Source organism: Podarcis filfolensis (assembly GCF_964270895.1).
Source record: "Podarcis filfolensis genome assembly, chromosome: 5".
NCBI lineage: Eukaryota > Metazoa > Chordata > Lepidosauria > Squamata > Lacertidae > Podarcis > Podarcis filfolensis.
Window position 1 is genome coordinate 19573749 of NC_139608.1, and position 27645 is coordinate 19601393.

The 27645-nt window shown below is 42.1% G+C and overlaps 1 protein-coding gene across 1 annotated transcript; it reads left to right on the forward strand.

Annotated features, from left to right (window-relative positions):
- The first annotated feature begins 506 nt into the window (after positions 1 to 506).
- Positions 507 to 27247, forward strand: LOC310762381 (uncharacterized protein). Its single transcript, XM_083613374.1, has 17 exons — positions 507 to 684; positions 8232 to 8263; positions 9910 to 9957; positions 10819 to 10869; positions 11585 to 11614; positions 14311 to 14361; positions 15522 to 15565; positions 15675 to 15724; positions 16381 to 16601; positions 16701 to 16951; positions 17783 to 17914; positions 18110 to 18248; positions 20698 to 20751; positions 21046 to 21126; positions 23465 to 23737; positions 24320 to 25280; positions 25329 to 27247. Exons 1-16 carry the CDS (start codon positions 647 to 649, stop codon positions 24346 to 24348), a joined length of 1524 nt encoding a protein of 507 aa, XP_083469500.1. The 5' UTR covers positions 507 to 646; the 3' UTR covers positions 24349 to 25280; positions 25329 to 27247.
- Positions 27248 to 27645: the final 398 nt, after the last annotated feature.

Here is a 27645-nt window from a genome sequence, read left to right on the forward strand (position 1 = left end):
AGATGATCTAATTGAGCTTCCTGCATTGCATGATGTTGTTAAGGACAGGAGAGTGCTACAGGCAAAAAGAAGCAAGCAAGCAAGATGCAATAACAGTCATGAGATTCCTGCATTGCAGGGGGTTGGGCTGGATGACCCTTGGGGTCCCAACTCTATAATTCTGTGTTAACGCTACACTTGTGCGGTTTGCTTTTGTGGTGTGGAGAAACACACTCTCCTCGCACTCAGGGACGTTCTCCTCTTCACTGTGGCTTCACTGTGGTAACAACAACTAAGAGCCTCGGGAAAAGCCTAGCTAAATGGGGTCGAGAAGCCCACATGGTGGGCTTGAAGAAGGAAAAGCACTGCCCTCATTTCATATCTGAACTGACGAGGACCACTCAACACCTTTCGGAGCTAAGCGCGGAGTAAACCGCGCACGGCTTCCCTGCCCTCTCGGGATTTCGCGCCTTTTCGATAATTGCCTCTCGGTTGCCAAGCCAACGCGCGGGGCTGGGCTTCGACCTGCTTGGGCTGCTGCTGCTGCTGCTGCAGCCGCCACTTCCCCTCCGGATGCGTCCTCGCCCGCCCCCCGCCCGCGCTGCATCGCAGCTCATCCTCCTCCGCGCGAGGGACGTTTCCCCCCAGCGCCTCGCCTCCGTGCACAATGACCAGCGGCCAGGAGTGCGGGCAGGTGCAGGCCAGGTGAGCCCGGGCCCAGCGCGCGGGAAGCGGGCGGCAGCAGCGAGGCGAGGGTACCTCGGCGAGGCTCGAGTGGCACCAGCGCCGAGCCCTCGCTCGCTCGTTTGGGCGCCAAAGGTCGCCCACCCCGCGCGCGAGGAGAGCGGCTTGGAGCGCGCGCGCTTGCTGGCGTCTCCGGCGCCTGGACGTGGCGGCTGAGGGAGCACGCGGCGCTCGGCGCGATAACAACAACAACAACAAAGAAGGGCGCCATTGCATAAGCCGAGGAGGATAATAAGTCCTGGCACTGAGGGGAGGGAGGATGGCGGGAACGTTTCCACAACGTCGCCAAGGATGGGGGAAATGAGGGGTGGGGGGCATGAATCGATCCCTTCGCTCGAGAGGCGGTGTTGTGTGGTTCTTTGTGCCTTTCCCTCTTCTTCACGGAGGCAGGGGAAGTCTCCCCACATCACCCCATGCTCGGCTCCCCTCTCCCCACAGCCGCGGGGCGCGCCTCTTTCTTCTGAGGGAAGGCGCTGGCGGGGCGCGCGCGCCTTTGGGAGAGGCAGAGTGGAAGATGGAGACGAAGGCTGCGCGCAATGGTCGACCCCGGGGCCGGTGATTTCGCCTTGCTCCTCCGTGATCCGGAGGCAGGGCTGGGCACGGGGAGAGGGCCGCGTTTGCTGACTGGTAGGACTGGTAGGAATACAGAAGGGCTCGCCAGGGGGAATGGAGAGTGACGTGATAACCAGAGCCTGGATAGCTCAGTTGGTTAGAGCGTGGTGCTGAGAACAGCAAGGTTGTGGGTTCGATCCCTTGCAGATTCCTGAAGTTGCACGGACTAGAGGATCCTCCGGGACCCTTCCAACTCTATGATTGTATGGTACTACTCACCTGTGAGTCTAAGTGTGTTGTGGTGTAAGTAGGTTTCGAGGGACCCGCACAGAGACAAAGAAATATCCACATCACATATTTGCACTCTCCATCTGTGGGAAAAGTGAAATGAAGGTTGGCGATCCTTTAGGAAAAGGGATCAGAAGCAAAGCTTGCATGGTACCACTTAACAAATCCAGGATGTGACCCCCCCACCTGCCGGAATGGTATGCGCCATTCTGATCCACTGCACCTCAAAATGGATATTGTAGGCAGAAAACGTTACCCAAGATGATCTCTCTCCAGAAAGGTTGCAAAGTTTGGGGGCCTTGGGGGTAAATGGGAGCATGATAGAGGTGCATAAAATTATGCATTGTGTAGGGAAATTGGATGGGGAGAAGTTTCTTTCATGATACTAGAACCCAGGGCCATCCACTGAAGAAGCTAATTAGCTGGAGATTCAGGATAAACAAATGGAAGTACAGTGGTACCTCAGGTTAAGAACTTAATTCGTTCTGGAGGTCTGTTCTTAACCTGAAGCACCACTTTAGCTAATGGGGCCTCCCGCTGCTGCCGCGCCGCTGGAGCACGATTCCTGTTCTCATCCTGAAGCAAAGTTCTTAACTTGAGGTAATATTTGTGGGTTAGTGGAGTCTGTAACCTTAACGGTGTGTAACCTGAAGTGTATGTAACCCGAGGTACCACTGTACTCATTTGCACAGAATTTGCATAGCTGGGATGTTAGGGGAGAGGTAGTACTTCTGGTGGGGGGCATGTCATGCTCCTTCTGGGGTAGTTAGTCCACCTGCACAGGAAAAACTTTTAAGAACTTGAAATGTGCTACTTAAATACCAAGTATTATTCACTATAATCTCCAATAATAGAAGAATCAGCAGTAAAGGTAAAGGTTTTTCCTTTACCTAATAGGAGAATATTGGAATACTGTAGTGCCTTCCTTTAGAGAAATCCTTTATACAGCTTCAGATTCAGCACTTAAGGTGCAAGTAAAGAAATAGGTCCTCACCACCAGTCAGGATGCTTTTCAGCTCTTTACTGAAATGCCTGAAGGCAACATCTCTTTCCCTTCTCCCCCCAAAATAACCATACACTGTTTCTTAGGCTAGACCTCTGTTTTAGGTCTGTAAATTTTTTGACCCACATATTCTGCAACTTTTGATTCAAGCAGCTGAGATGTATTGCTTGAGAAGAGTGATACTTTCAATATTACTAATAAGCGGAACAGAAGAAATATAAGTAAAAGCAAATGGTGGGTATGAGACAGGAAATACTGCTTAAATACTGTACGGCACTATTATATCCTTTGTTCTGCTGCTATATTTCAGAGAAAGGGCGAGTGAGGCTGGAGCTAGACACATCAAAGAAGCGATTCAGTTAAATGAATTGTAAACTTCATACAGTGGTATCTCGGGTTACAGATGCTTCAGGTTACAGACACTTCAGGTTACAGACTCCGCTAACCCAGAAATAGTGCTTCAGGTTAAGAACTTTGCTTCAGGATGAGAACAGAAATTGTGCTCCGGCGGTATGGCGGCAGTGGGAGGCCCCATTAGCTAAAGTGGTACCTCAGGTTAAGAAAAGTTTCAGGTTAAGAATGGACCTCCAGAATGAATTAAGTTCCTAACCCGAGGTACCACTGTACAGGAAAATCCCATTGGTGAAAAACGGGACTCCACAGCACCATCTGGTGTCACAGTGTTATAACGCATATAAAGTACTTTATATTTACGAATGTAGCTGAGTCCTAAGACAGAAGTGTGTAAAATTATGCATGGCATGGAGGAAGTGGTAAGGTGTTAAGTGGTACATCAATTGCTGAAATAAATATATAAATAAAACAAGCCATATTAAAATCTTTTAGTGTTTAATGCACCACTTCCCTCTTCTCATCCCTGATCACCTGATGTGCCACTATTTCAAATCTTACATTCTTTGCTGGTGCACTTGAACACAGGAAACAATGGTTTGCAATTAAACAAGGATCCCAAACCATGGTTTGAGCCAAGCATAAAAGCAAATGTAATTTGGTCAATCATGTGGTTTTGGACTGGATTTGCTGGGAATCTTGAATTACGGTGCATGGGGTAAAAGGAGGAGCCTGAGGACTGGTTATGCAAAGATTGCTAAATATATGGGTCGAGGTTACATCTGAATGCACCTAGTTATAGGCATGGTCCACACCCTGTTTTGTCTCACAGAGTGATCACGTTTGCTACCTTGTCAGAGAGAAACTTCTAGAGACAAGATATAAAAACATTGAGAAAAAGACAGCCACATCCATCTTACACAAGGCTGCTCAGCCAAGTACTCATTCAAAGAGAATTGTTTCTAGAGAAAAGTCTGAGGAGATTATGCAAAAACATATACCTCATTGCCCCTGACAAAGATTCTTATCAAAAACACATTGAGCTTTTCATGGCCTCATTAACTGGCTTTACAGGGTGATGCTTTCTGTATATACAGTCATACCTCGGGTTGAAGTTGCTTCAGGTTGAGCGCTTTTGGGTTGCGCTCCGCGGCGACCCGGAAATAACAGAATGTGTTACTTCCGGGTTTCACTGCTCGCACATGCGCAGACTGTCAAAATGACGTCACGTGCATGCGCTGAAATGGCAAATCACGAGATGCGTGCATTCGCTTCAGGATGCGAACGGGGCTCTGGAACGGATCCCGTTCGTATCCAGAGATACCACTGTATAGTATATATATTTTAAACTTTTTTTCCAATTTTTGAATGCTAAGAAAGTGTTTTAATTGTGGAGAAACAAGTTGTTCCTTAGCAATTAAAAAAAGCGTGAATAGGTTTGTCCTATGAAGCAACACCCCCTGCCCCCAGTAATTTGGGGCCTATTCTTTTTTGTGTGTGTTTTAGGCCTCTAGTTTTTCCTCTGCAGCTGGAAAGATTAAAAGCTTACTGTTTCTTTTACATTTATGATCCTCATAAAATCATTAGATACTGCCATGAGTCAGAGTTAGGTCATTATCAAGCATGTCATTCTGTGTATCTCTTTATAATACACAGAGGGCTGACAACTCAGGTTTCAAACCACATACTTCAGTATTATCTCACTTTGGAAGCAATCCTATGCACAAGAAGCTGGTGAAAAGCAAGAAGACATAAAGTCATTGCAGAGCTAAACCCTGTTCAGCACTAGTGCTGCTGCTGCTCCTCTGCCTAAGCCTGGCAGATGCAAGAAAATAGCGTTCTCCACCAGGTTGCCAGGTCATGTGACTGGGCTGAATAGGCCTAGGAACATTTATAGTCCTACCTCCACCATGCTGCTGGAATGCCTCTCTTTTGGGACTTATATCAAGCTCAGCTCATCCAGCTTCAGCATATCACTAAGTGAGCCACAGAACCCCAGCTGAGCTGGAGATCTGCTCACCCTGGCAGACATTGCCACCTTATCTGCCAGTTTTTGACCCTACTCTTGTAGCCTCTTCTGTTCATTTGATACAGAGGTTTTGTGCAAGAGCAGTCTTGATGGACACTTCCATATTGACAATAAAGTTTATTCATTATCATTTTTTGTTTATTAAATCACTTACGTAGTTGTAGATTGTGCTGGCTTCCCATACGTAGGATAGATCCCTTAAAGGATTGTATTCAACTGAGGCTTACTCAGAGTATACTCATTAGAACTAATGCACCTAATGTAATCGGGTCCATTAATTTCAGTGGGTCTTCTCTGACGAAAACATAGTTGAATACTGCTATATTCAATAGAAAAACAAACAACATTCAACGGCATCCTTTTCTTTTTGTAAGTGTGCTTTTATTATTTCTGGATTAAGCCGTAGACAGATCTGTGGTTTGCGAAACACTGTTGTCCAAGTGGATAAATAATTTATATAAATATTTTGCAGTGTTGTAAAATGGTGTTATTTTATAATGAATTAAAAAAATATGTGTGTGTGTGTGGGGGGGGAGAAATGAAATTCAAACACAACGTAACCATAATTCTGGTGCACACATCGTCTTTCATTTGTTATCTCATGCAAGCAGTCACATAAACAGTTAACTGGCATAGAAGGAAAACAAAAGCGTGCGAGGCACTCCTAAGTTTGTATCATTATTTGCAGATGGAAAGCTTAGTCATAAGTCTCAAACGGTTCATAGAGTTGACTATCAGACTTTCAGGTAAATGTGATCAGCTATCAGTTTTTCTGAAGCTTATTGTTTCCCTAGCAGTGTTAGGAAACAGAGATATGAAAGATCGGAGCTAAATGGCACCTTACTCCTAGCAGAAGATCTAGATGCACTTTTTAAATAACAAGAATACAAAGCTGAAAATGAAAAGCCAACAAGATGCCTATGGGAAACCAGCAAGCAGGTCCCATTCACAAGAGCACTATCCCTCCCCACAGTTTCCAGCAATGGGCATTCAGAAACATACTTGTCTCTGACCGTGGAGGCAGAGTATAGCTATCATGACTAGTAGCCACTGAGAATTGCACCCTCCATGAATTTGTCTAATCCTCTTGAAAAGCCAGTATATCTGAATATAATTTATACTATATTCAGATGTATCTGAACAGCAATTTAGCTGAATATCGTAGAACTATCTGTCTTAAACATTCTCTGATTGTCAGCTCTTAACTTTGTTCTTCTGAGGCTGTGACTGTGTATTTTTATATCCAACACTTTTATTTAATGGATGGTTCACAATGCCAGTATGCAATGGATTGATATTTTGTAATCTGCCCCCCCCACCTGAATAAGTATCAGCAGGAAACCATGCACAGAACTACAAAACTAGATATACCTTTAGTTTAAAATCGCCACCTGCATGAACATAATGCATGAAATGGCAACATTTAATATTTGTGACAACGCATTTTGAGAGAATTACATTCAAGCTAAGACAAAGGTTTCGTTGTTTCATTTTTAATCAGTGCTATAATGCTTATTGATGTTTTGGAGAAAACAAACAAACAAGGCACTCAAAATGACAGGTCTTCTTCTGCCCTACCCTTCACTACTGTTTTCTTCTTTGGTTTCCTAGGAAAGAAAATACCATTTCTCTGTGTCTGTTTTGTGGCTAGATAGCTTTATTTTTTCAGTTGCAGTGGCTGTTTTGTTGCAAAACCCAAAATGACTTGGTGATAAAACTTCAGGCACGAGCAACAGAAACCCAAGATGCAGTGTGTGTTTAAATGTGTAGAGATGTGGAAGAAAAGGCACACTGAAATAAAAATAGCAATTTAAGAAAGCCACAATTAACAGGATTAAGCTGCATATTAAGGAAGTAATTCTAAGAATGGGAACCTGGCTTAAAGTACATACGGCATATCGAGACTCCGTTCAGGAGCGGGGCTACAGCTGGCTAAGCTGGTCTATGCCTGGCAGAGGGAAAGCAAGCCTTTAAAATAGAGTTTGTTCTACAGCACACTTTTTGTGTTATGCTGGGCTGCCAGGTCATGTGACAGAGCTAAACAGAGTTAGCCCTTGCCTGATCTTGTCCCCGCCACTTCCTTAGAACACCCATATTTGAGGGCTTATGCTGGTGTAAGTTGACCCTTTTCCTTAAAAAAATAAAATACAGGTTTGCTGAAGGAATAGGATGCACGCGGCCATTCGGGAAAGGGTGGGGTGGGGTGTAATGTTTACACTCTGGCTCAGAGTATATCTACATTTTTGCCAGTGGCATCTGCACCATGAAAGCTGAACCAGAATATTCAAGTAGCATCCCAGTACAGTCACAATCCTGGTTTAGATGATTACAGAGATCTTATAAATTTGGCGTTATTTATTCCTACTCATTTGGAGGAGGGTGAAGTGGCTATAATCTTAGAGGGAGTCAGTAGGATGAAAAAGAGAGAGAGAGACTTGCTTTGTTGGAGGCAGAGTCCTGGGTGTTATGTACTGAAGTTCTCACCCTGGGCCAGCAGGGGGATACTGTAGATAGTTTTCACTCAGGTCCACATATGCAAATAAGGGATTGAAAGTGACGTTCAGTGATTGGATAGTTACAGAAAGTTGTTACTGTTGCGTTGTAGTGGAGCTCTATGTAAGCAGGCTGGCTGAACCCTTCAGTTCTGTTCTGTTCTGGCCTGTGAATAAACAGGAGCTGTTTGAAGAATCGCTGTGTCGTCTGATATGTTCACCCACAACTTAACACTGGGCACCTGAGGTGGACCCCAAAATGGCGTCTCCTTCCCCATCAGGAACGAAGGATGGTCGGGGAAGAGCTATAGTGGAACTCAGGGAGAGGGAGAAAGAAAGTTCAACATTGGGATGTGCTGCCCCAGTGGACCCAGTTGCCTGAGGCTTCACTTCACCAGGCCTCAAGGGCAGGCCCTTGTCACACACTGATTCCTCAATCAGCAGGGGATGTACAAAGCCTTGTATTGATGCTGCTGAGCTTTGACTCTCTATTCTAGTCATGCTAGCGCAGAAACAGGACTGTGGAGGGGATAAGGGGTAGTAAATATAAGAATCCTGCACATTCACTCTCCTAAACAGACAACTTATTCATAGACTTCTCTGGTTAATCTGGTTGTTACAGTATAGCTTTATGTGATGGACAACACAGAAATGGTTAATGAATGAATGTATTCACTATTATGTTTGTGACTCAGTTGAACAATTATTTAATGCTTCAAAAATGCTATAGAAGAGCTCATATTTTAGTTCTGCAGTAACAAAAAAAAATGGTTACATGTTCTTTATTTTCCAGTGAATCTGAAGTTTCAGCTTTGGATGATAAAGGTAACTAATTTTTGAAAGCCTATCATTTCCCCCCTAGTAGATTTGTTTCAAAGAATCATTAATTCTGTTGAAATAGATGTGGATCATGTAATAGCATGGTTGTATTAAATGCTGCACCAATGTCAGGTCTCTGAAACGTTTTATTTTGTTTTTCTAATGTTTTATCACTGTTGTTCTTCCTGCAGAGCTCTGTTATGTATTCTTATAAATATATTTGAAATTAAGCAGTAATTTTTGAGACATCCTATTCTATAGTAATCCTGTTAATTCCTGAAGTAATACTTCTGAAGTTAATGGTCCCATGATTGCAAACAGTGGATTTGTGGTCAACATTTTACATTGATGCTTCACTGGAACTTTAAAAAGTCACCACTGCCTTTTAAACAAGAGACATTTATGTTTGTTGTGGGTTGACTTTCATGGAGGAAGGGCTGTAGCTCAGTGGCACAACATGTGCTTTACATGCAGAAGGTCACAGGTTTGATGCCCAGCACGCCTGTGAATATTCCCTGTCTGAAACCATGGCTTACAGTGCAATTCTATACATGACTATTTTGAATCCCATTTCCCTGGAATTGACTCCTAGGTAAATAGATATAGGATTGCAGCCCAATCTTATGCATGCTTTCTCAGAAGTAAGTGTCCATTTAGATAAGTTTAATTCCAGTTCATGACAATTTTTGCAGCTTCCGTTTTTAATATTTCCCATCCCGTACTATTCCCAAAGTAATATGTGAATGTTTAAAGAGAATTATGCACAAAATACTGAAACTCCGCTTTTAAAAAAGCAATTACTTACTTTTAAGATGTAGTCTTGGGGCTGCCGTAAAAATGTTTTTCTTCTTTGTTAGAACAGTTAATATATGCATACGTGCATGAAGCTGCTATAAATTACAGTTGCTGCAGCAGAAGTCTGAAAAGTATGGCAGCTAAAATACACCTGGGTGGTGACTGGAGCTAACAACATATGTTGTCCCATTGTAACGCTGCCTCGTTGCTCTTCCATTGTTTTCTGATTATGTGCACTGCTCTGGAAAAAAATTAAATGACAGGGTGGCATGTACACTTTTGAAACAGACAAGCAAACAAACAAACAAACAAACAAATTAAAAATATTGATTGCCCTTTTACTTTATGTAGACAAAGATTACAAGGATTTAGCAAGGATTAAGACCCAAGTTTAATATGTACTAAACTAAAAGATGAGCTAATCTCATATCAAGTTACTACTGTGCATTGCAGAATAATAGCCAAGTTGACTTCCTCCTGAAAACACTAAGGATATGCCTTGAGGCTAATTACTCAGGCCCAGGTTCTTCCCCTTCAACTTTCTTTTGAATGTTGCCTTGAGCAGCAAACTTATTCCCAGGGCAGGGTTGGGAGTAGCCAACCTTTTGCTAAAAAAGCAAAGAGGAACATGCCTTGATCAGCTAATTCTTATGAATGGAAGGCACTTGCTTAGAGGTCTGCGACTGCAATTATTTTGGGGATAGGGGCAAAACGTTGAGCTGGAATCATTCCCAGTGTTACACAACTGGCCCATGAGTCTGTGGAATAAACTTCATTTATTCCCTCGTGTTTGGGAAAAGGTGGGGAAAGACACTGAGTGCTGAATTCCCAACTGATATTTTATCTCCTCAAAACAGATAGTAGCAGTTCTAAAGATGAAGATTCTGCTCAGGAAAACAACTTGGGTAAATATGCTCATAATGATATACCAAATACATGTGCGTTTTAACAGAAGTTGGAAAATGCTACCAATAATCTAAAAAGCTGAACAAACACAGAATAAATTCAATATTACAAAAAAACCCAACAGTCTAGATTTAAGTACATAAATACAAAGCAAAGCAAGAGTTAACTGACACTGATACTGGGCTTCCTGCACTCCAAGGAGTCTGGCTTAAAGACAGGTCAGAGGGGGGGTGGTCCTCTCACCAGGCTAGATGACATAACAGCTGCCGCTAGTATCCTTGTTTGCAGCAGCAAAAATGTTGGATAGGCCAATGATAGTCTCTTCCCCAGCCTCCTGGAAGTACCAGTTGCTGGTGCAGGTCTTATTCTACAACCTCTTTCAGAAGAGCTGGTAGAATACTTTTTGCAGAGTGGTACTACAGTGTATTGGGGTTGTGTTACAGTATAACAGGGGTGCCCAAACTTTTTTCAAAGAGGGCCAGATGTGATGAAGTGAATGTGCATGGGGGCCGGCCAAAGTTTTTGACCTTTTTTTGAAGTTGTTGAGCTTTTTTAACGGTTTTACCCCAAAGTTGTTGAGCTATTTCTAGGATTGAACTTGTTGACCTTTTTTAGGATTTGAGCCCAATGAATAAACTGCCCCAGGGGGGCTGGATTAGACCCCCAAAACAGACTTTGGACATGCCGGCAGATCAAACTATTATTATTATTATTATTATTATTATTATTATTATTATTATGTTATTAGTATTACTATTAGTATGTGTTGTGGTCTTAACTGCACCATTTAAAAAGTAAAGCTTAATGTTAAATCATTGTTTCAAAATTGCCAAGGCTAAATAGATTTTCATTTCGTCAAGGTAACGACAGTTCCCAAAGCGACTCGGAAAGCAGCTCTGAAAGCAAATCTGGTCAGTAATTGAATCATACCTATTCTATATATTAACAGTGAATTTATTTTCTAGTGTGAATGTTTATATAACTGAAATAGCACCATTCACATATGAGAGGAACGTATTAAAGGTCAGAGGCAACCCCCAGGGAAGAACACTCCCCCCCCCCACAATTGTCCAATAGCATCCCTGCCACACCGTCCCCTACTGGATGGGGGGGGGGGGGAGAAATGGAATGGATGATACCAGACAACAGCAGCTACCTGGCTGGCTGGAACCCTGGTGGGAGCACCCCATGCTGCAACACTTTGTTGTAGATCACACTTGTTTATATTCCCTTAATGTCTCTTTAAAATACATCTTAAATTATTGAAATGACAGCCACCAGATATGAATTTAAGCCACCTGCTTGCCTTTCACTGGGCATTCCTTTTGCTGCATTTTGTGCGTGCGTGGCTATTTATCAGTAAAGAGAAAAAGGGGGAAGAAGGCAAATGCGACATTGTATTTGTTAAATATTGGTGTTTAACTGGTAGTCACAGCAACAGCAGGCCATAAATATGCTTAGAAGTTGGCAACAAATGTGGCAAAACAGGATGACCAGGAAAACAATGGGAGGAAATGGCTCCCCACAGTAACTGGCAAATGTATTTTGTTAATATCCCTGCACTTATTTATATTTTAAACAAATTGACATTGCAGTTTATGTTTAATGAGGCCTTTTCATTTACAGATACAGATGAGGCAGATTTAAATGAACCAAGTGAGTGCTTTTTTAAATTTTATCCTTACTTTGAGAAAGATCTATAAGAGGATTCTTGCAAGGTAGTAAAAGCCATGTGCATAGATGGGAGTGAGTGACTTTTGAATGTTTATGTTAAGTGGGACATGAAGTAGTTTAAGGATGATTCTTATTGAAAATTTAGCTGAGACCATTGTATATGGCCATTATTGAATGTACATAAAATTCAAAGAATACCCTTTCGTAAAGCACTATGGTCCTACAGTTAAATACATGGCAAGATTAAGGAAAAATGGAGGACCTCAGTGCTACTAGCCATGATGTCTAAACAGAACCTCTATATTCAGGTCTGGATAATTATCAGGTATGGGGGATCATGCACAGATAGGCTCTTATTTCTTAAATATACAAATACAAACAAAGCTTTCATACAAATATGTGTTGCAAATATTTATGTATGCAGGCATTACAAATAAAAATGTTTTACCTGAGGTAAGAATGAGGGGTGCTAGTTTTTTGCATGTATTTACACATTCTTTTCAGTGATGCCACAACACACTGAAATTTAGTCCAATAAAGACCTTAGAAGGACAGCTGCTAATTCCATCAAAAATCCATAAATCTTTTCTGTTCTCATTTGTTTTTGTTTCAGTTTGAAATTGATTATTTGATTTCTCACTTGCTCTGCACCAAAAGGTCCTACAGCAGTTTACAGCAATTTTTTAAAAATAAATAAAAACAGTTTAGAACGAATTACAGTTACAAGCATAGGGTGGGTCCTGAACTAGCTATTGTTGCTGTGAATTGTAATGTACCTTGCTGGGTATGTGTAGCACTGAGTATGAATAGTGCTTACTACACTGTTAAACTGATCGTGGGGAGCAGGTGGCGCTGTGGTCTCAACCACTGAGCCTCTTGGGCTTGCTGATTGGAAGGTCGGCGGTTCGAATCCCTGTGACGGGGTGAGCTCCCGTTGCTCGGTCCCTGCTCCTGCCAACCTAGCAGTTCGAAAGCATGCCAGTGCAAGTAGATAAATAGGTACTGCTTTAGCAGGAAGGTAAACGGCATTTCCATGCATCCTGGTTTCCATCACTGTGTTCCATTGTGCTAGAAGTGGTTTAGTCATGCTGACCACATGACCCAAAAAGCTGTCTATGGACAAATGCTGGCTCCCTTGGCCTGAAAGCAAGATGAGCACCACAAGCCCACAGTCGCCTTTGACTGGACTTAACTGTCCAGGGGTCCTTTACCTTTTTTACCTTTTTTAATTAAACTGATCAGTAAAGAATTATAGAATGGCAGTCATGATATACTTCTAAGGCTGTGTGGGATAGCAGTAGAGGAAGGTATACAAACAATTCTGCACACTTTTTTTTTTGTAGTACAGGACTCAGAATTTCCCATAACATGATATGTGACCTCTAAGAAATCACCAAAATGGAGGGTTATAGACATAGGCTCCGTTTCTTCTTCTTCTTCTTCTTCTTCTTCTTCTTCTTCTTCTTCTTCTTCTTCTTCTTCCTCTTCCTCTTCATCTTCATCTTCATCTTCATCTTCATCTTCATCTTCATCATTTCATTTCATTTCATTTCATTTCTATATTGCTTTTTATTTTTAGGGGGGTGGGACTCAAAGCAATTTACAACCTACATTAAAACATCAAATAAAAAAACCCCAGAATAAAGCATTACTGAAGATAGTCAAATATAAAGTATACATTTAAAGACAATTAACATTCATTCAAACATAATTAACAGGAAACTAAAATACATAAACATTTTTTTAAAAAACGCTACAGAGGAGGTCAATTGCAGAATGCACATTTAGCAGAGCAAAGTTAACAAAAAAAATCTTAAACATTTCAAAAGAAAGCATTACTAAATGAAGTCAAATATAAAAGGCACATTTGAAACAGAATAACCAGCAAAAGAATAAAATATTCTCGTAAGTATAGAACATATCTGCTGCTGTAGCTGCAAATCCTGCCGATAGTGGTTCATGGCAGGGGCTGTGGATGCTCATGTTCAGTGAGCTGGGTCTCCACAAAACGACAACCAAGAACAGGCTTCCTCAACCTCGGCCCTCCAGAGGTTTTGAGACTACAATTCCCATCATCCCTGACCACTGGTCCTGCTAGCTAGGGATCATGGGAGTTGTAGGCCAAAAAAACCTGGACTGCTGAGGTTGAGGAAGCCTGACCAAGAAAGTCTCTGGCCTCTTCAGCAGCCTCAGCTTTTGTAGCTGGAGTCAATCTGGGCCCTGCCCTCCCAGGCCAGGTCGAAAAAGGCCTACAAGGCAGGAGCAGGTCTTCCAGGACTCACAGCCAGCTTAGATGAACAGAAGCACTTTAGCCTGGTGAGGTGTAATTAATGATGCCAGGTTCCACTGTTAGGGGAAAAGATAACATATACTAATAGTAATGCTGCAAGAATAAGCACTATACAGTATTGTCAAATATGAATAGTGAAGCTTCATCCCTGTGGCACAAGCAGATTTGAACAGATTTTTGCCCAGAACGTTGAAAGATGTATGATGAGTAAAAAGTGTAATATGAGAAAATATGAATTTTAAAACCAAAGGAGCCTTCAAATAGCCACGGTGTCATTCAAAATGTCATATTTAGATATCTGCAGAGAAGTCTTGCTTCAGTTTATGATTCATTCCAAAAAAATATGTACAGAAACAAATCAAAGATGCAGGATTTTTTTTGTTTATAGATGAGGAACTGAAAATGAAAGAAGAACCGCCGTTGCATTGTGTTGAATCAGGTATAATACTTTTCTTTAAAAAATAACATGTATCTGACAGGAGGAAGGGTTCTAGTTTTCCCTCAAATGTGATTTTAAGCATTTTTTTTCAATTCATCGTAGACAGAGTTCCAATTTTTTAAAATTTTGTTACACCCCACCACATATGTAACATCGTTCCTTCCTCATTGTTATGCCTCCAGCATTTGTTTGATTTCGATTTATACATTTTTGCCAGTTTACTAGGGGTCATGTACCACCTATATAACATTTTTAAATAATTCTCTTTAATTGTGTAACATGCCATAAACTTGATATCCTTTTGCCAGAACCTTTTCCAGTGTTCCATCTGTATTGGGTAACCAAAATCCATTGCTCATTTTACCATTGCCTCTTTTATCTCCTCATCTTTTAACTCCCAATCCAATAATACTTTGCAAGTCTTTTATAACAATTTCCTATTATTTTCTAGTAATTCTTTTTCTATTTCTGAGATTTCTTTTTGGAATCCGATTTTAATGTCTGATTTAAACACCTCATTCAATTGATGGGACTGAAACCAATCTGTGCATAACTGTCTAATTCCCTCGAACTTTTAAAAATTTAAGTCGACCCCTTTCTTCCTCCTGGGAGTTATGAATATCAACATCCCCAAGCGGAAAAAAAGAAAGTATTTTTATACGGCACAACAGTGGCGAGAATGCTAATAGCAAAGAGGAAGAGTGCCAACTCATAAATTTTGTGAATATTTAGAGTTAGCAAGAATGAAGGAGGTAATTAGAGGCCAAACTACCCACCCAAAAAGCCAAAAAGGATTGGCTATGTGTAAGAGATTACATGAAAAAAACATTGTTCTCAAGCTATATCCTGGTTATGTTTTGACTAAATCTTGTAAAGAGTATAATGGAAAGAGAAAGAATTGGGAGAATTAAATGAAATAAAGAGTAAATAACACACTAAGAAAAAGATTTGTAAAAGGAAAACTGCAGTGAAGTCACAGGTGGAAAAAGATTTGTATGGGAAGATGTATAATGTATTAAGTTAAGAATTTATGCTGTAGAGAAATCAAGAATATATGTATATGTACAATTTATACTCGATAAAAATCATAATAGAAAAAAAATGTATCTGACAATTTAAACTATTTTCAGTTTAAGAAACCTCTCTCTCTTTCCATTTAGAGGTTAATACCCATCGACACTGTGAACGCTGCAAGATCCCACAAGTAGGTGGTTTTTTTAAATCCAGATACGGACTAGTGTTAAAAGTCATTTCATAAATCCAATATGAATGTCCTCCTAATTCACTTTTCCCATTTTTATTTTAATATAAAGAACCAGCATGAACAAGTAGCTCCCAGAAAGCTTTCGAGAGGACGATTCTGGTAAGTTTTGGTCAATATAATTGAAAATTACATCCTAAAAAATGTCTTTGTATTATTATTATTACTTTGCATGATTGCACAGTACACAGACATATATTTGGCAAATCCGACTGCACACTTGTCTACTATTGTGCAGTAAAGGAAGTGGAAGAGCAGAATGGGACCTACAGGGTGGAAATAAATGTTGCATTCTTCCAGTCGTTCTGTCTCTGCAAGCACAACAGCTTTCCAAACGAAGCAGTCCTCCTTTCTCCCCGTGCCTGTGTGCTGTTCTGGGGCTACCCCTGACCTCCTCCGCAGAGCAAATTTTGGAGGGTACACGAGAAGAGGAAGGGGAGCATGACATCATTTTGAGAATCTGCGCATGCGCGAGCGGTGAAACCCAGAAGTAACGTGCTCCGTTACTTCCGGGTTGCCACGGAGCGCAGCTTGAACGTGCTCAACCCAAAGCACATTCAGCCCAAGGTATGACTGTATATAAATGTATTTTTCACATGTATTTGGAAGGACAAGAAAATGCAGAGGAAGCACATGCATATATTATCCCCATTTGTCAGAGTCATCCGCGACTGGACTTAACGGTCAGGGGTCCCTTTACCTTTACCTTTATGCTGTATCACCTACTGAAAACTACACTTTATGTGTCACATACGCAGGTTGAGGTTGGACGACGAAGGAATTTATCAGTGTACGATCACAGGGTTGATCTTCGAAGTAACCAAAGCCGCAGTCATTGAGTATTCCCTTTTGTCTTGGACCAAGTACGCTGCTTACCTTAAAGATCCCTGGATTGTCGTGGGCCCCATATTTGACGTCAAATGCAAATCACCCTCTGTTCTTACTTCCATTCAGTTTCCACACGCCCTCTGCCTGAATGGTAAGACTTGCTCAGTGAATTTAAACATATTTGTCTATCTGCTGGGGCACTTACTCTGCTTTTAGGAAGTGTTAAAAAGCGTTCAATGTTTCTCTGTAGACCATTCCTCTGACATGACCTTCAACGTGTTCCATTTCAAAAGCAACGGCCCAGAATTTGAGCGTTCTGCTGATCACTCAACCACACATGTCAAATGGCGCGTGAGCTCCCTGTCCCCTGTTGGCCCAGTTATTGAGAAATACGATCCAGTGTGTTACCACGGGGTTGTTATTTTATACAAAGTTGTCAACGACCACCCTTCCTTGAAATTCCATGTGTATGTAGCTGGCAACAACAGCTCGTTTATAAAGGTAAGATCAACTTTTGGGCGATGTCTAAATCAGTTTCTTTGCTGCCAACATGGCATTTCCCTGTACAGTGGACGCTCGGGTTGCAAATGTGATCCATGCGGGATGCACGTTCGCAACCCGCAGAGTTCGGAACCCACAGCTGTGCGTCTGCTCATGCGCAGGTTGCAATTTGGTGCTTCTGCGCATGTGTGACCGCCAAAACCCAGAAGTAACCCATTCTGGTACGTCCGGGTTTAGGTGGTCCATAACCTGAAAAAACGCAACCTGAAGCATCTGTAACCTGAGGTATGACTGTATTCCAGTGCCCACTGGAGCTGTCAACTCATGAAATAAAAAGTTCTAGCAAGTAAGAAGGACCTGGTGGCCGTTCAGAAGGTGAAGGGTTGTAGGACAAGGTGGAATTTGCAGACCCCTGAGGGCAGAACCTATAGGAACACTGAGTTCAATTGGACACTGGATGAGGAAAGAAGGCTGTCTTTCAACCCCTCCTGTCTGGCAGCTAGAGCCCCAGATCTCAAAAACCTGCTTCCCCCCCCAGTGAGTTGGAAACTCTAGTGTGTGCAGCCATGAGAGCCATTAGGGTTCCAGTTGCTACAACAGGATATTCAACTGAGTACTGCAGAAACTGCTTGGTGAATCATCCTAGTAATTGTCGTAAGAATCACATGACTGTTGTATTTAATTTGTTAGAAAGCGAGGGAGGGAACCGCAATTTCTCAGTAGAAGAAAGAAGTTTAATATATAGACAAAATCTCCAACAAGTCTAGGTAGGTCTTTGATTTCTTGACTTAGGCAATCATGATTTTTAAAAAAGATCTGTTTTAATTTTAGGATGTCTCAAAAACCATACAGCGCTCTTCCAATAGATTCATTAAAATTGAGAAACCCCCTTGTCATAAATTACTCCAAGTTGGGAAGAAATACAAATTAACTAGTGTCCCAGAAGCTGACATAAACCCTGAGGTATGTTCTTTATTCTTCTGTAATCGGTTTGTCAAGATGCATGTCCTTGTCTAAAAGATGATGATAATTGTCATTTGTGCAGTGTTCCTGACACGTTGTAACATCGTATACATGCATTATATAAAAGCTTAGCTAGGAAAACAAACTTTTTGCTTTGACAAATGGGTTTTCAATATTCTGATATTCACTTTCTAGGAAATGGAATTTGTTGATGACTCTACGCTAGCACAGAAACATTTCTTTGAGGTATATTTAGACCAGCCAACAGAACTTGTGTTATCGTTGATGGATGTGGAGTCAGAAGAAACTGTGTGGAAAGCAAAGCTACGAGAATGTGAGTTTTCCTTAGACACAATTCAGTACACAGTATGTGCAATTAACAGTGTTTGATTTATTTGGGACTTCACTGATGTTTAAATCTGTTTCGATTTTTGTATATTGCATGTTGTTGTTTTCTTATTTGCATTTTTCAGATGTGGTAGAAAGCAGGGTATAATTTTTAAAAGCAAACAAATAACCTGATTTACAGTTCAGTCTCATGTACCACTCCCAAGTAAATGTGCATAGAGCCTCAATAATGAATTGCAGCCAACATATTTGGCCGCAATCCAAATGAGACTATGCATATTCCGGTCACAGTCCCACTCACAAACATAGAGGTTCTTTTTCCTTCTTCTGATAAGAAAGCTGCCCTCCAAAACATTGCAGAACTAGAGTAATTGGGTTCTGTGAAACAGCAGATTCAAGAAAAAAGAATATCGGGCAAAAATATGGCATGTGATGAAAGTACGCTGCTGTTAATGCAGTCTACTTTCTCCCCCAATCACCAAACTTGGGAAGAGTTTAGAGATTAGTCTGAGGTATGAGTTTAAGGGAGCAACTCTGCAAAAAAGAAAAGTGGAAGCATATATTGCTATTTCTGTTTTCTATCAACAACAAATAAAAATATCAGTGGGAGGATATTATTTTGAATAGGCAAATGCTTTAGATATACAAATTTTTAAAGCATTGTTTAATTTGTTTCCTCCCTCATTGTGTACATTTCCCATCTTTCTAAATTATATAACCAATACAGCGGTACCTTAGTAATCAAACAGCTTGGCTCCCAAACAAATAGGCTCCCAAATGCCACAAACCCAGAAGTAAATGTTTCAGTTTTCAAACGTTTCTCAGAAGCCAAACGTCCAACGCAGCTTCTGCTTGAGTGCAGGAAGTTCCTGCAGCCAATCGGAAGCTGCACCTTGGTTGTTAAATGGTTTCAGGAGTCGAACTGACTCCCAGAATGGATTAAGTTCAAGAACCAAGGTACCAGTGTATACAAATTTAAATGAATCTGTGCAATTATTGGCCATATTGACACTCATGCTCCAGCATTCTGTTTACTCCTTTAGTAGCTGAAAGATGTAGCGCGCGTGGAACCAAAAGCACTTTACTCTCATTTTACTGTCATTTGGTTCTCATGCAATGGCAGTTATTACCACATCATTTAATTCCCCAAACAGAATCCAGTTTCAGTCAAAAGCAAGGTTCCAGATTCCTATTTTTCTGTAATCGCTACTATCCAAAGCAGGCACCCCCAACCTTCGGTCCTCCAGATGTTTTGGACTACAGTTCCCATCATCCCTGACCACTGGTCCTGCTAGCTAGGGTTCATGGGAGTTGTAGGCCAAAACATCTGGAGGGCCGCAGGTTGGGGGTGCCCGATCCAAAGCTATCAAAACAGTTCACCATGAATAGTACGGACTCACATGTGACCTATGGACGATGCATTTTCAAATTACTGAATTTACACGTATGATGATGCTTCTCTCCAAATCCAAATCTCCAGGTGATGGGTCCCACCAGCTTCAAATGTTAAATAGCTTGCTGTTCAGGATGGACAGCTCCTATGGTTCTGAACAGAAACCTTCCCATAATTACTTGAATAGTATGGACTCGCACATGAGCCAGTATGGTGTAGCGGTTGAGAGCGGTAGACTCGTAATCTGGGGAACCGGGTTCGCGTCTCCGCTCCTCCACATGCAGCTGCTGGGTAACCTTGGGCTAGTCAGACTTCTCTGAAGTCCCTCAGCCTCATTCACCTCACAGAGTGTTTATTGTGGGGGAGGAAGGGAAAGGAAATTGTTAGCTGCTTTGAGACTCCTTCGGGTAGTGATAAAGCGGGATATCAAATCCAAACTTTCCTTCTCTTCTTCTATGGATGATGCATTTTCAAATTACTGAATTTACACGTATGATGATGCTTCTCTCCAAATCCAAATCTCCAGGTGATGGGTCCCACCAGCTTCATATGTTAATTAGCTTGCTGTTCAGGATGGACAGCTCCTATGGTTCTCAACAGAAACCCTCCCATAATTACTTGCATGCTATGCTAAGCATACCAAGCTGCAGAAGGCAGTCTCTAGGCATAGGGGCACTGACCACCTGATTTTTTTTCTGATGCCATGTGACCAAATGGTTTTGAATGTCCTCCAGAAGCCCTACACGACCTTCTGTTTGGGTTTGCAGAAAGTGTCACTTTAAAGGTTGGGCATTCTTTTTTTAAAAAAACTTGTCATTTACTTATAATACAGTCAGTGAGATGCAGCTTCTTTTGTGGCTAAAATCCATGGAGCAAAGATAATTGTAAAAAAGTCCTTTGATTTATTTTATTTGTGCTGTACTGAGAAGCGGGGGGAACAGATTAATACTTCTTTGTGAGAATTGTGGCATATTCGTTTGCACTGCCAATTACACGATACAGCGGGCCTTAATTTTCTTTTGAAAACATTTCTATTTAACAGGTGACTGGATCCAACATAACCAGAATAACAATAAGCAGAAAAGATCCACTAACAGTAAGTTATTATAAAGCAGTATTCATGAAACAATCACCTGGGAACTTCTCCTGTACAATGTACAGCTCCCAATTGACTTATGACTTGTTTAGAAGTTTCCAGTGGGGCTGTTAAATATATTTGCTTAGTTCTTCAGCATTCCACTACATGACTAGGCAGTACTCTTGTTAGTGCACAAGTTGCTGATTTCCCTCTCCTCCATCTGTGGCTTAGATTCAAGCCCACATATCCCTATTTAGAAAGCACAACAACTTACGTATTTTGAAACTACGTCCTTTGCCATGTATTCCTTAGGCACGAGACGACGAAAATCCAGCACCAGTCTTTCAGAAGATGAGCTTTGTAACAAACGGCTAAAAGCCAACAACGCTTCAGGTAAAGGATTTTGTGAAATTAAAGAAGATTAGCATCTAGCTAAGTTCTAAGCCTTTCATACTGCAAGGTATTAACGTTACATTTTACTTAACCTGGGTGCAACTACAATTTCAGCTGGAAAACTCATGCATTTGTATTTGCACAAAGATTCTGAACACCTAATTTGAATGCAGCTATCTATATGAAAGCATAAATTTAACCTGTATATTACCGTGTCTTTAGGAATCCACTAGAGGGAGTTCTTCGATCATTTCAATACATTTTAACAAACCATATTTTTAAAAAAATTGCATTGATCAGTATACCAAGGTTTGAACTAGATAAAGAACTAGTTGGCACAGGAACAAAATCAACCCTTTAACTCCAGTAGAAAATTGCTCATGATGCCAAAGGTAGTAAGAAACTGTTGCCATAATAATAGGGTCCTCCATAGATAGGAAGTACTTATTTTTGTGGATTTGTGGTATCAAAAAGCCTTGAAAAATAGCCTATAGGAAAATGGAATGCTAGAAAAGTGGGTGATGAGAGAGATGGCTTATTTTGAACACAATGCAACCACACTTGGAATACTGTTAGGTAAAAGTAAAGGGAACCCTGACCATTAGGTCCAGTCGTGACCGACTCTGGGGTTGCGGCGCTCATCTTGCTTTATTGGCCGAGGGAGCCGGCGTACAGCTTCCAGGTCATGTGGCCAGCATGACTAAGTCGCTTCTGGCGAACCAGAACAGCACACGGAAACGCCGTTTACCTTCCCGCTGGAGCGGTACCTATTTATCTACTTGCACTGGTGTGCTTTCGAACTGCTAGGTTGGCAGGAGCAGGGACCGAGCAATGGGAGCTCACTCCATCGTGGGGATTTGAACCGCCAACCTTCTGATCGGCAAGTCCTAGGCTCTGTGGTTTAACCCACACCGCCACCCACGTCCCTGGAATACTGTTACCTCACCTCAAAAAGGATATTGTAGACCTCGAGAAGGTTCAGAAAAGGCCAACAAAAATTATCAAGGGAATGGAGGTTACAACATTTGGGGCTTTTTCGTTTAGAGAAAAGGCGGGTGAGATAAAGTGTACAAAACTACACACAGTGTAGAGAAAGTGGGTGCAAAAAGGTTTTTCTCCCTGTCTTGTAATACTAAAACTTGGGGACATCCAAGGATGCTGAATGTTGGAAGAGTCAGGCCAGACAAACAATTTCTTCACACAAGTACTTCTTTACACGGTTCAGCTAAGGAATGTGCTCCCACAAGCAGCAGTGATGGCCACCAACGTCACTTAAAAGAGGATTAGACAAATTTATGGAGGATAAGGCTATAAATGACTACCAGCCATGATGGCTATGTTGTACTGCAGGTGACGCTGTGGTCTAAACTACCGAGCCTCTTAGGCTTGCCGATCAGAAGGTTAGAGGTTCAAATCCCTGCGATGGGGTGAGCTCCCATTGTTCTGTCCCAGCTCCTGCCAGCCTAGCAGTTTGAAAGCACACCAGTGCAAGTAGATAAATAGGTACCGCTGTGGCAGGAAGGTGAAAGGTGTTTCCGTGCACTCTGGTTTCTGTCACGGTGTTCCGTTGCGCCAGAAGTGGTTTAGTCATGCTGGCCACATGACCCGGAAAGCTATCTTTGGACAAACGCCAGGTCCCTCGGCCTCAAAGTGAGATGAGCGTCGCACCCCATGGTTGCCTTTGACTGGACTTAACCATCCAGGCGTGCTTTACCTTTTACCTTTACCTGTTGTACCTCTATGGTGGGAGGCAGTATGTTTCTGGAAATGCAGGACAGTGCTGCTGCAGTCAGGTCCTGCTTGTAAGCTTCTCATTGACTTGTCCACTATGAGAACAGAAGGCTGACCTAGATGGGTTCTCGCCTTATCCAGCAGGCTTTTCTCATGTTATTGTGTAACATGGGTCTAGTCAGAGAAATTGAAAAGGGGGAAATAAGGCAAACTCATTATCCTAAACACATTGTGACACTGAAAATTACCCAAAAGTTATACAAGTCTAAATGATGATGATGATGTTGTAAGCCACTTGAACATGATTTGAACAGTGGAAAGGTGGTATACAAATCAAATTATGTATGTATATGTTGTAGGCCTGGCATGTTCATTCTCTTTATGTTTCCTGATCTGATAATTTTGTGTGTGTGTGTAAGTCTCTTCCAAACAAAAGTCAATGATTAGCTGCCCCTGCCTAGAATGGGAAGGAGCACTCCAAGTTATATTTGAATGCTCTCCTTTCTTCTTCAAGAATAGAAATAGATGGTAATTTTAAAATATCCATTCCTCCCCCCTCAGGCCAAGTAAAAGCAATAATGACATATTTGTATTCTTCTGCTTTTAGATGGAACGAAAGCTTCAGCAGTACTAACTGATCAGCAGCTGATGATTCTTGCAAAGAAGATGGGTAAAAACTGGAAAGTAATTGGCATTGAATGCCTTAGCTTGTCTATCGAAGACATCCAGCAGATTGAGGCAAAGGAAGAAGATGTGAATATGTATAAATGCATGATGTTGCGGAAATGGAGGGATTCGGAACAGAATAATGGAACTGCCCGCAGTTTATATGACTGTCTTAATGGCCAGGCATCCCATGATGTGCTAGAAATTCTGACAGGTAAATATCAAGACTCTTTATACTTTGCGTATGATGTTTCAGATATTTAGGGTGAAGCAGAATATTTTTAGGATAGCAGAAGTGGTTTCTAAGGCTGGATATAGACACATCAAAAAAACATTTCAGAAAAACGGGTTGTAAACCTCAAAGTGGGAAATCACATTGGCAAAAGATGGGACTCCACAACACTTTTTCTTTACTAATGTAGCTGAGTCCATAGTGCCTTCACTTCATGGAAAACACATCACATATATTTTAATGGCCTGGGGCAAGCTGTGGGAGCAGTAGATTCTGCAAATTCCCAGCATGTTAAGAGAACAGATGTTTACAGCAGTCACTTGGGGAGTGTCTCCTTCCATAACCACTATCCTTTCAACTTCCAGAGCAGTTTTGCAATTGATTTTAAAGTGTTTGTGAATGTATTTATTTATGATATGGCGAAGGATGGACACACATGGATACAGATGCCTATGCCACATGTGGACCTGAACTTTGTTACTACTGTAAGATGTAATAACTGTCTGTTACGCCACACTTAAATTCTAAGCAATTCCTTAATTCTCATTTATTTTTGTTTTACAGGTTTTTTAAGAGCAGATGCAAAGTCATGAGGAAACAGCTTGAAAAAGAAGAAACATCAGGAATGTTCTTCCATGTACATTTTCCAAAAAAAGATGAAAAGGAACTTCGTCGTGCTCTGCAAACTGTTTTAATCTCTGGAGGGTTTCCATGAAGTGACAAAGATAGGCCAGTTGTGGAAACTTTGGAGCAGAAGAAAGAAAGAAGAAAAGCATGTGGAACTGTGAACTCATGCAAATGCTTAGCTACTTGTTGCTTTTTTACACATGACTTCCCAGCCTGCCCTGCTGTCGGAGATTCGGCCTTCATGCGTGTTTTACCCGTGCAAGGAGAATTAATGCCTTCCAAAACCCTCTCAGGTCTCCTTGGGTTGCACTGCCTGGATTAACTGGGCTCTTCGCTATCTCGTCTTCCACGTTCATACCAGAGTTCAGGGACGGACTGTGGTCTTTCACATTTCAGCGGTCAAAATTCACTGCCCTCTGCCTGTCACCTGCCATTCTGCTCAATTCACTGTGTCATAGTTGCGATGCCCTGTGGCTCCCCTAGGCTTGGAATTCTCCTGCGGCAGAACTGGTTGTGCTGCCCTAAATCCATCTCTGCAGCGTTATGCATCAGACACACACCTGAGAAGGGATTTTTCTACACCCCCTTTGTGAAGATACAAACAGGTTTGTCTTTTCACTCCCCATGGGTGCAATTGCACACACTGTGGTTCTTCATGCTTTCCCTCCGCAGCATTCCTGCTATAGACTTTCAAGGTCCCTTGTTGAAGGGAATGAGAAGAGACTGAAAGCTTCCACTTAGACATATTATGTACAGTGGTACCTTGGGTTAAGGAACGCGGGTGGCGCTGTGGGTTAAACCACAGAGCCTAGGACTTGCCGATCAGAAGGTCGGCGGTACGAATCCCCGTGATGGGGTGAGCTCCCGTTGCTCGGTCCCTGCTTCTGCCAACCTAGCAGTTCGAAAACACCTCAAAGTGCAAGTAGATAAATAGGTACCGCTCCAGCGGGAAGGTAAACGGCGTTTCCGTGTGCTGCTCTGGCTCGCCAGAAGTGGCTTAGTCATGCTGGCCACATGACCCAGAAGCTGTATGTCAGCTCCCTCGGCCAATAGAGTGAGATGAGCGCCGCAACCCCAGAGCCAGTCACGACTGCACCTAATGGTCAGGGGTCCTTTTGCCTTACTTTGGGTTAAGAACTTAATTCATTCTGGAGGCCCGTTCTTAACCTGAAACTGTTCTTAACCTGAGGTACCACTTTAGCTAATGGGGCCTCCCACTGCCGCCTCGTGATTTCTGTTCTCATCCTGAAGCAAAGTTCTTAACCCGAGGTACTATTTCTGGGTTAGCGGAGTCTGTAACCTAAAGCGTCCGTAACCTGAGGTACCACTGTATAATGCTTTGAGCCACATTGAAGTCATCATGTGGTTTTGAAACTGTGCACCGAGCAAACATAGGGCTCCTCAGAACCTTAGCAGGAGTTGCTCAGTGACAAAAGTGCTAATGACAAAAAGCTCTCTGATGAGCAACTTGATTACAGTTTCTAGTCTTCTGCAATGTGTAACTGTGGGGCATGCGGGGCACACTTTCAGGTATATGTGGACTGACAGGCACAACAGACCTCACAGTCAGCTCCAGGTGTTTTTTGTTGTTGTTGAGGGGAGCAGGAAGTACAACTTGGCAAAATACAGACTTAGGCAACTCCCTTCCCCAACATGTCACGCTATTGAAAAAATTATGTACCAAGAAAAGCTGGATTCTGAGACCTTTATACGCAATCATTCAAACATAGCAAATTTGCTTAGATTCTGTTTAGCTGTTTTATATAAGCTGGTTTTATTAGCTATAGGGTGGTGGTGGGTAAGCAAACAGTGCAGGTCACTGAAGCCCTACCCTGAGAAAGACTTGAAATATCCAACCATTTCTCTGGCGTCTGACATTTTAGCAGATGTTCCTTGCAAACTATATTTTTTATAGCAATGGGGACTAGAAACTTATCTTTCTGAGAAGAGTGAGACTCTCAGGAAGATGAGTATTCTGCATTCAACACCACACTTTGACTTTTTTTATTTAAAAAATGCTCTTGTTGAATTATGGTGTACGTACAACCTTGCTCTTTGTCTAAGAGCTTTCTAATACCGTATTGGCCTCAATATAAGCCTCACTTTTTCTCCGAATTCCGACCATGAAAAGTTAAAGTGCGGCTTATATTTGCGACCTTGCTGTGGGCAAAACAGCAGCAGGAACGCAGCAAAACAGTGCCCGCCCCATGCATAGACCCCCATCCTCTCTCCCAAGGATGGGAAGGGAGAGAACGAGGAAGGGGAAAGGCTGCTGGCAACGCAGCACGGCTCCCCGCCCCCCCACCCAGTATGCAGCCAGGAGCTGCGAGGAATGGAGCGGCTTATATTCGGGTACTTTTTCTTTCCCCCTCCTCCAATTTTAAAGGTGCAGCTTATATTCTGGTGCAGCTTGTATTCAGGCCAATACGGTAATACTTGATAGTAGATTCATCATCCCCAGTAAAGTGGCAATACTGTTGTTGTTTTTAAAGGATGCAAAACGCTGTGAATCAAGTTTTAGATCCTGAAGCAGTCATGTAGTATCAAACTCTACTGTGCTTGGGACACATCATGTAGCATAAAACCAGCATCCACACACTGCCTGTGTCCTTTTAGAAGGGCAGAGTAGCTCTAAACATTGTAAAACCACTTTACAGTTCAGCATTGGCACTACGGGAAGATTTTGCATCTCTCTGGGAATGTAATTTACATGTCGCCCCCCCCCCCAAAGGTCACCCATTTCTTACGTGGTACATTTCTGTGTTGTACATATTTCCTTGGAAACAGACTTGACTGTATGTTGTGTTAATCCTTTTTTAAAAAATAAAATAAAAATTGTGTCAATCCTTTTTTATTCAGTTGGAAATGAGATGGTGAAACCAGTTTTGCCTTATTAATGACCTTGGGCCAATTAGGCTGAAATCTAAGTACTGTAACTGTTCAATTAGAGCTGTCATAAAAAACATCAACAAATGGCTGGATGGTTTTTCCATCCAACCTGCTGAAATAATGTTATTTGATAGTAAGAGTGTTGAAAACCACATTTGTGCTTTCAATAAATGTCTCACTGCCAAATCCCTGTTATGGAAAATGGCGGTTTGCAGACCATAGTTAGCTGGCGCTGGCCTTCTCACAGTTCCTGGTAGTGTCGTAGAATCATGGAATTGTAGAGTTGGAAGGAACCCTGAGGCTCAACTAGCTTGACCCCCTGCAATGCAGGAATATGCAGCTGTCCCGTATGGGGATCGAACCTGCGACCTTGG

What these genes read in the sequence shown, in the direction of transcription:
- LOC310762381 (XM_083613374.1), top strand. Translation starts at nt 647, where the DNA reads ATGACCAGCGGCCAGGAGTGCGGGCAGGTGCAGGCCAG. An exon ending in TGCTCAGGAAAACAACTTGG is followed by an intron (nt 9,958 to 10,818) that starts GTAAATATGCTC and finishes CATTTCGTCAAG; the next exon opens with GTAACGACAGTTCCCAAAGC. An exon ending in AACGCTGCAAGATCCCACAA is followed by an intron (nt 15,566 to 15,674) that starts GTAGGTGGTTTT and finishes TTTAATATAAAG; the next exon opens with AACCAGCATGAACAAGTAGC.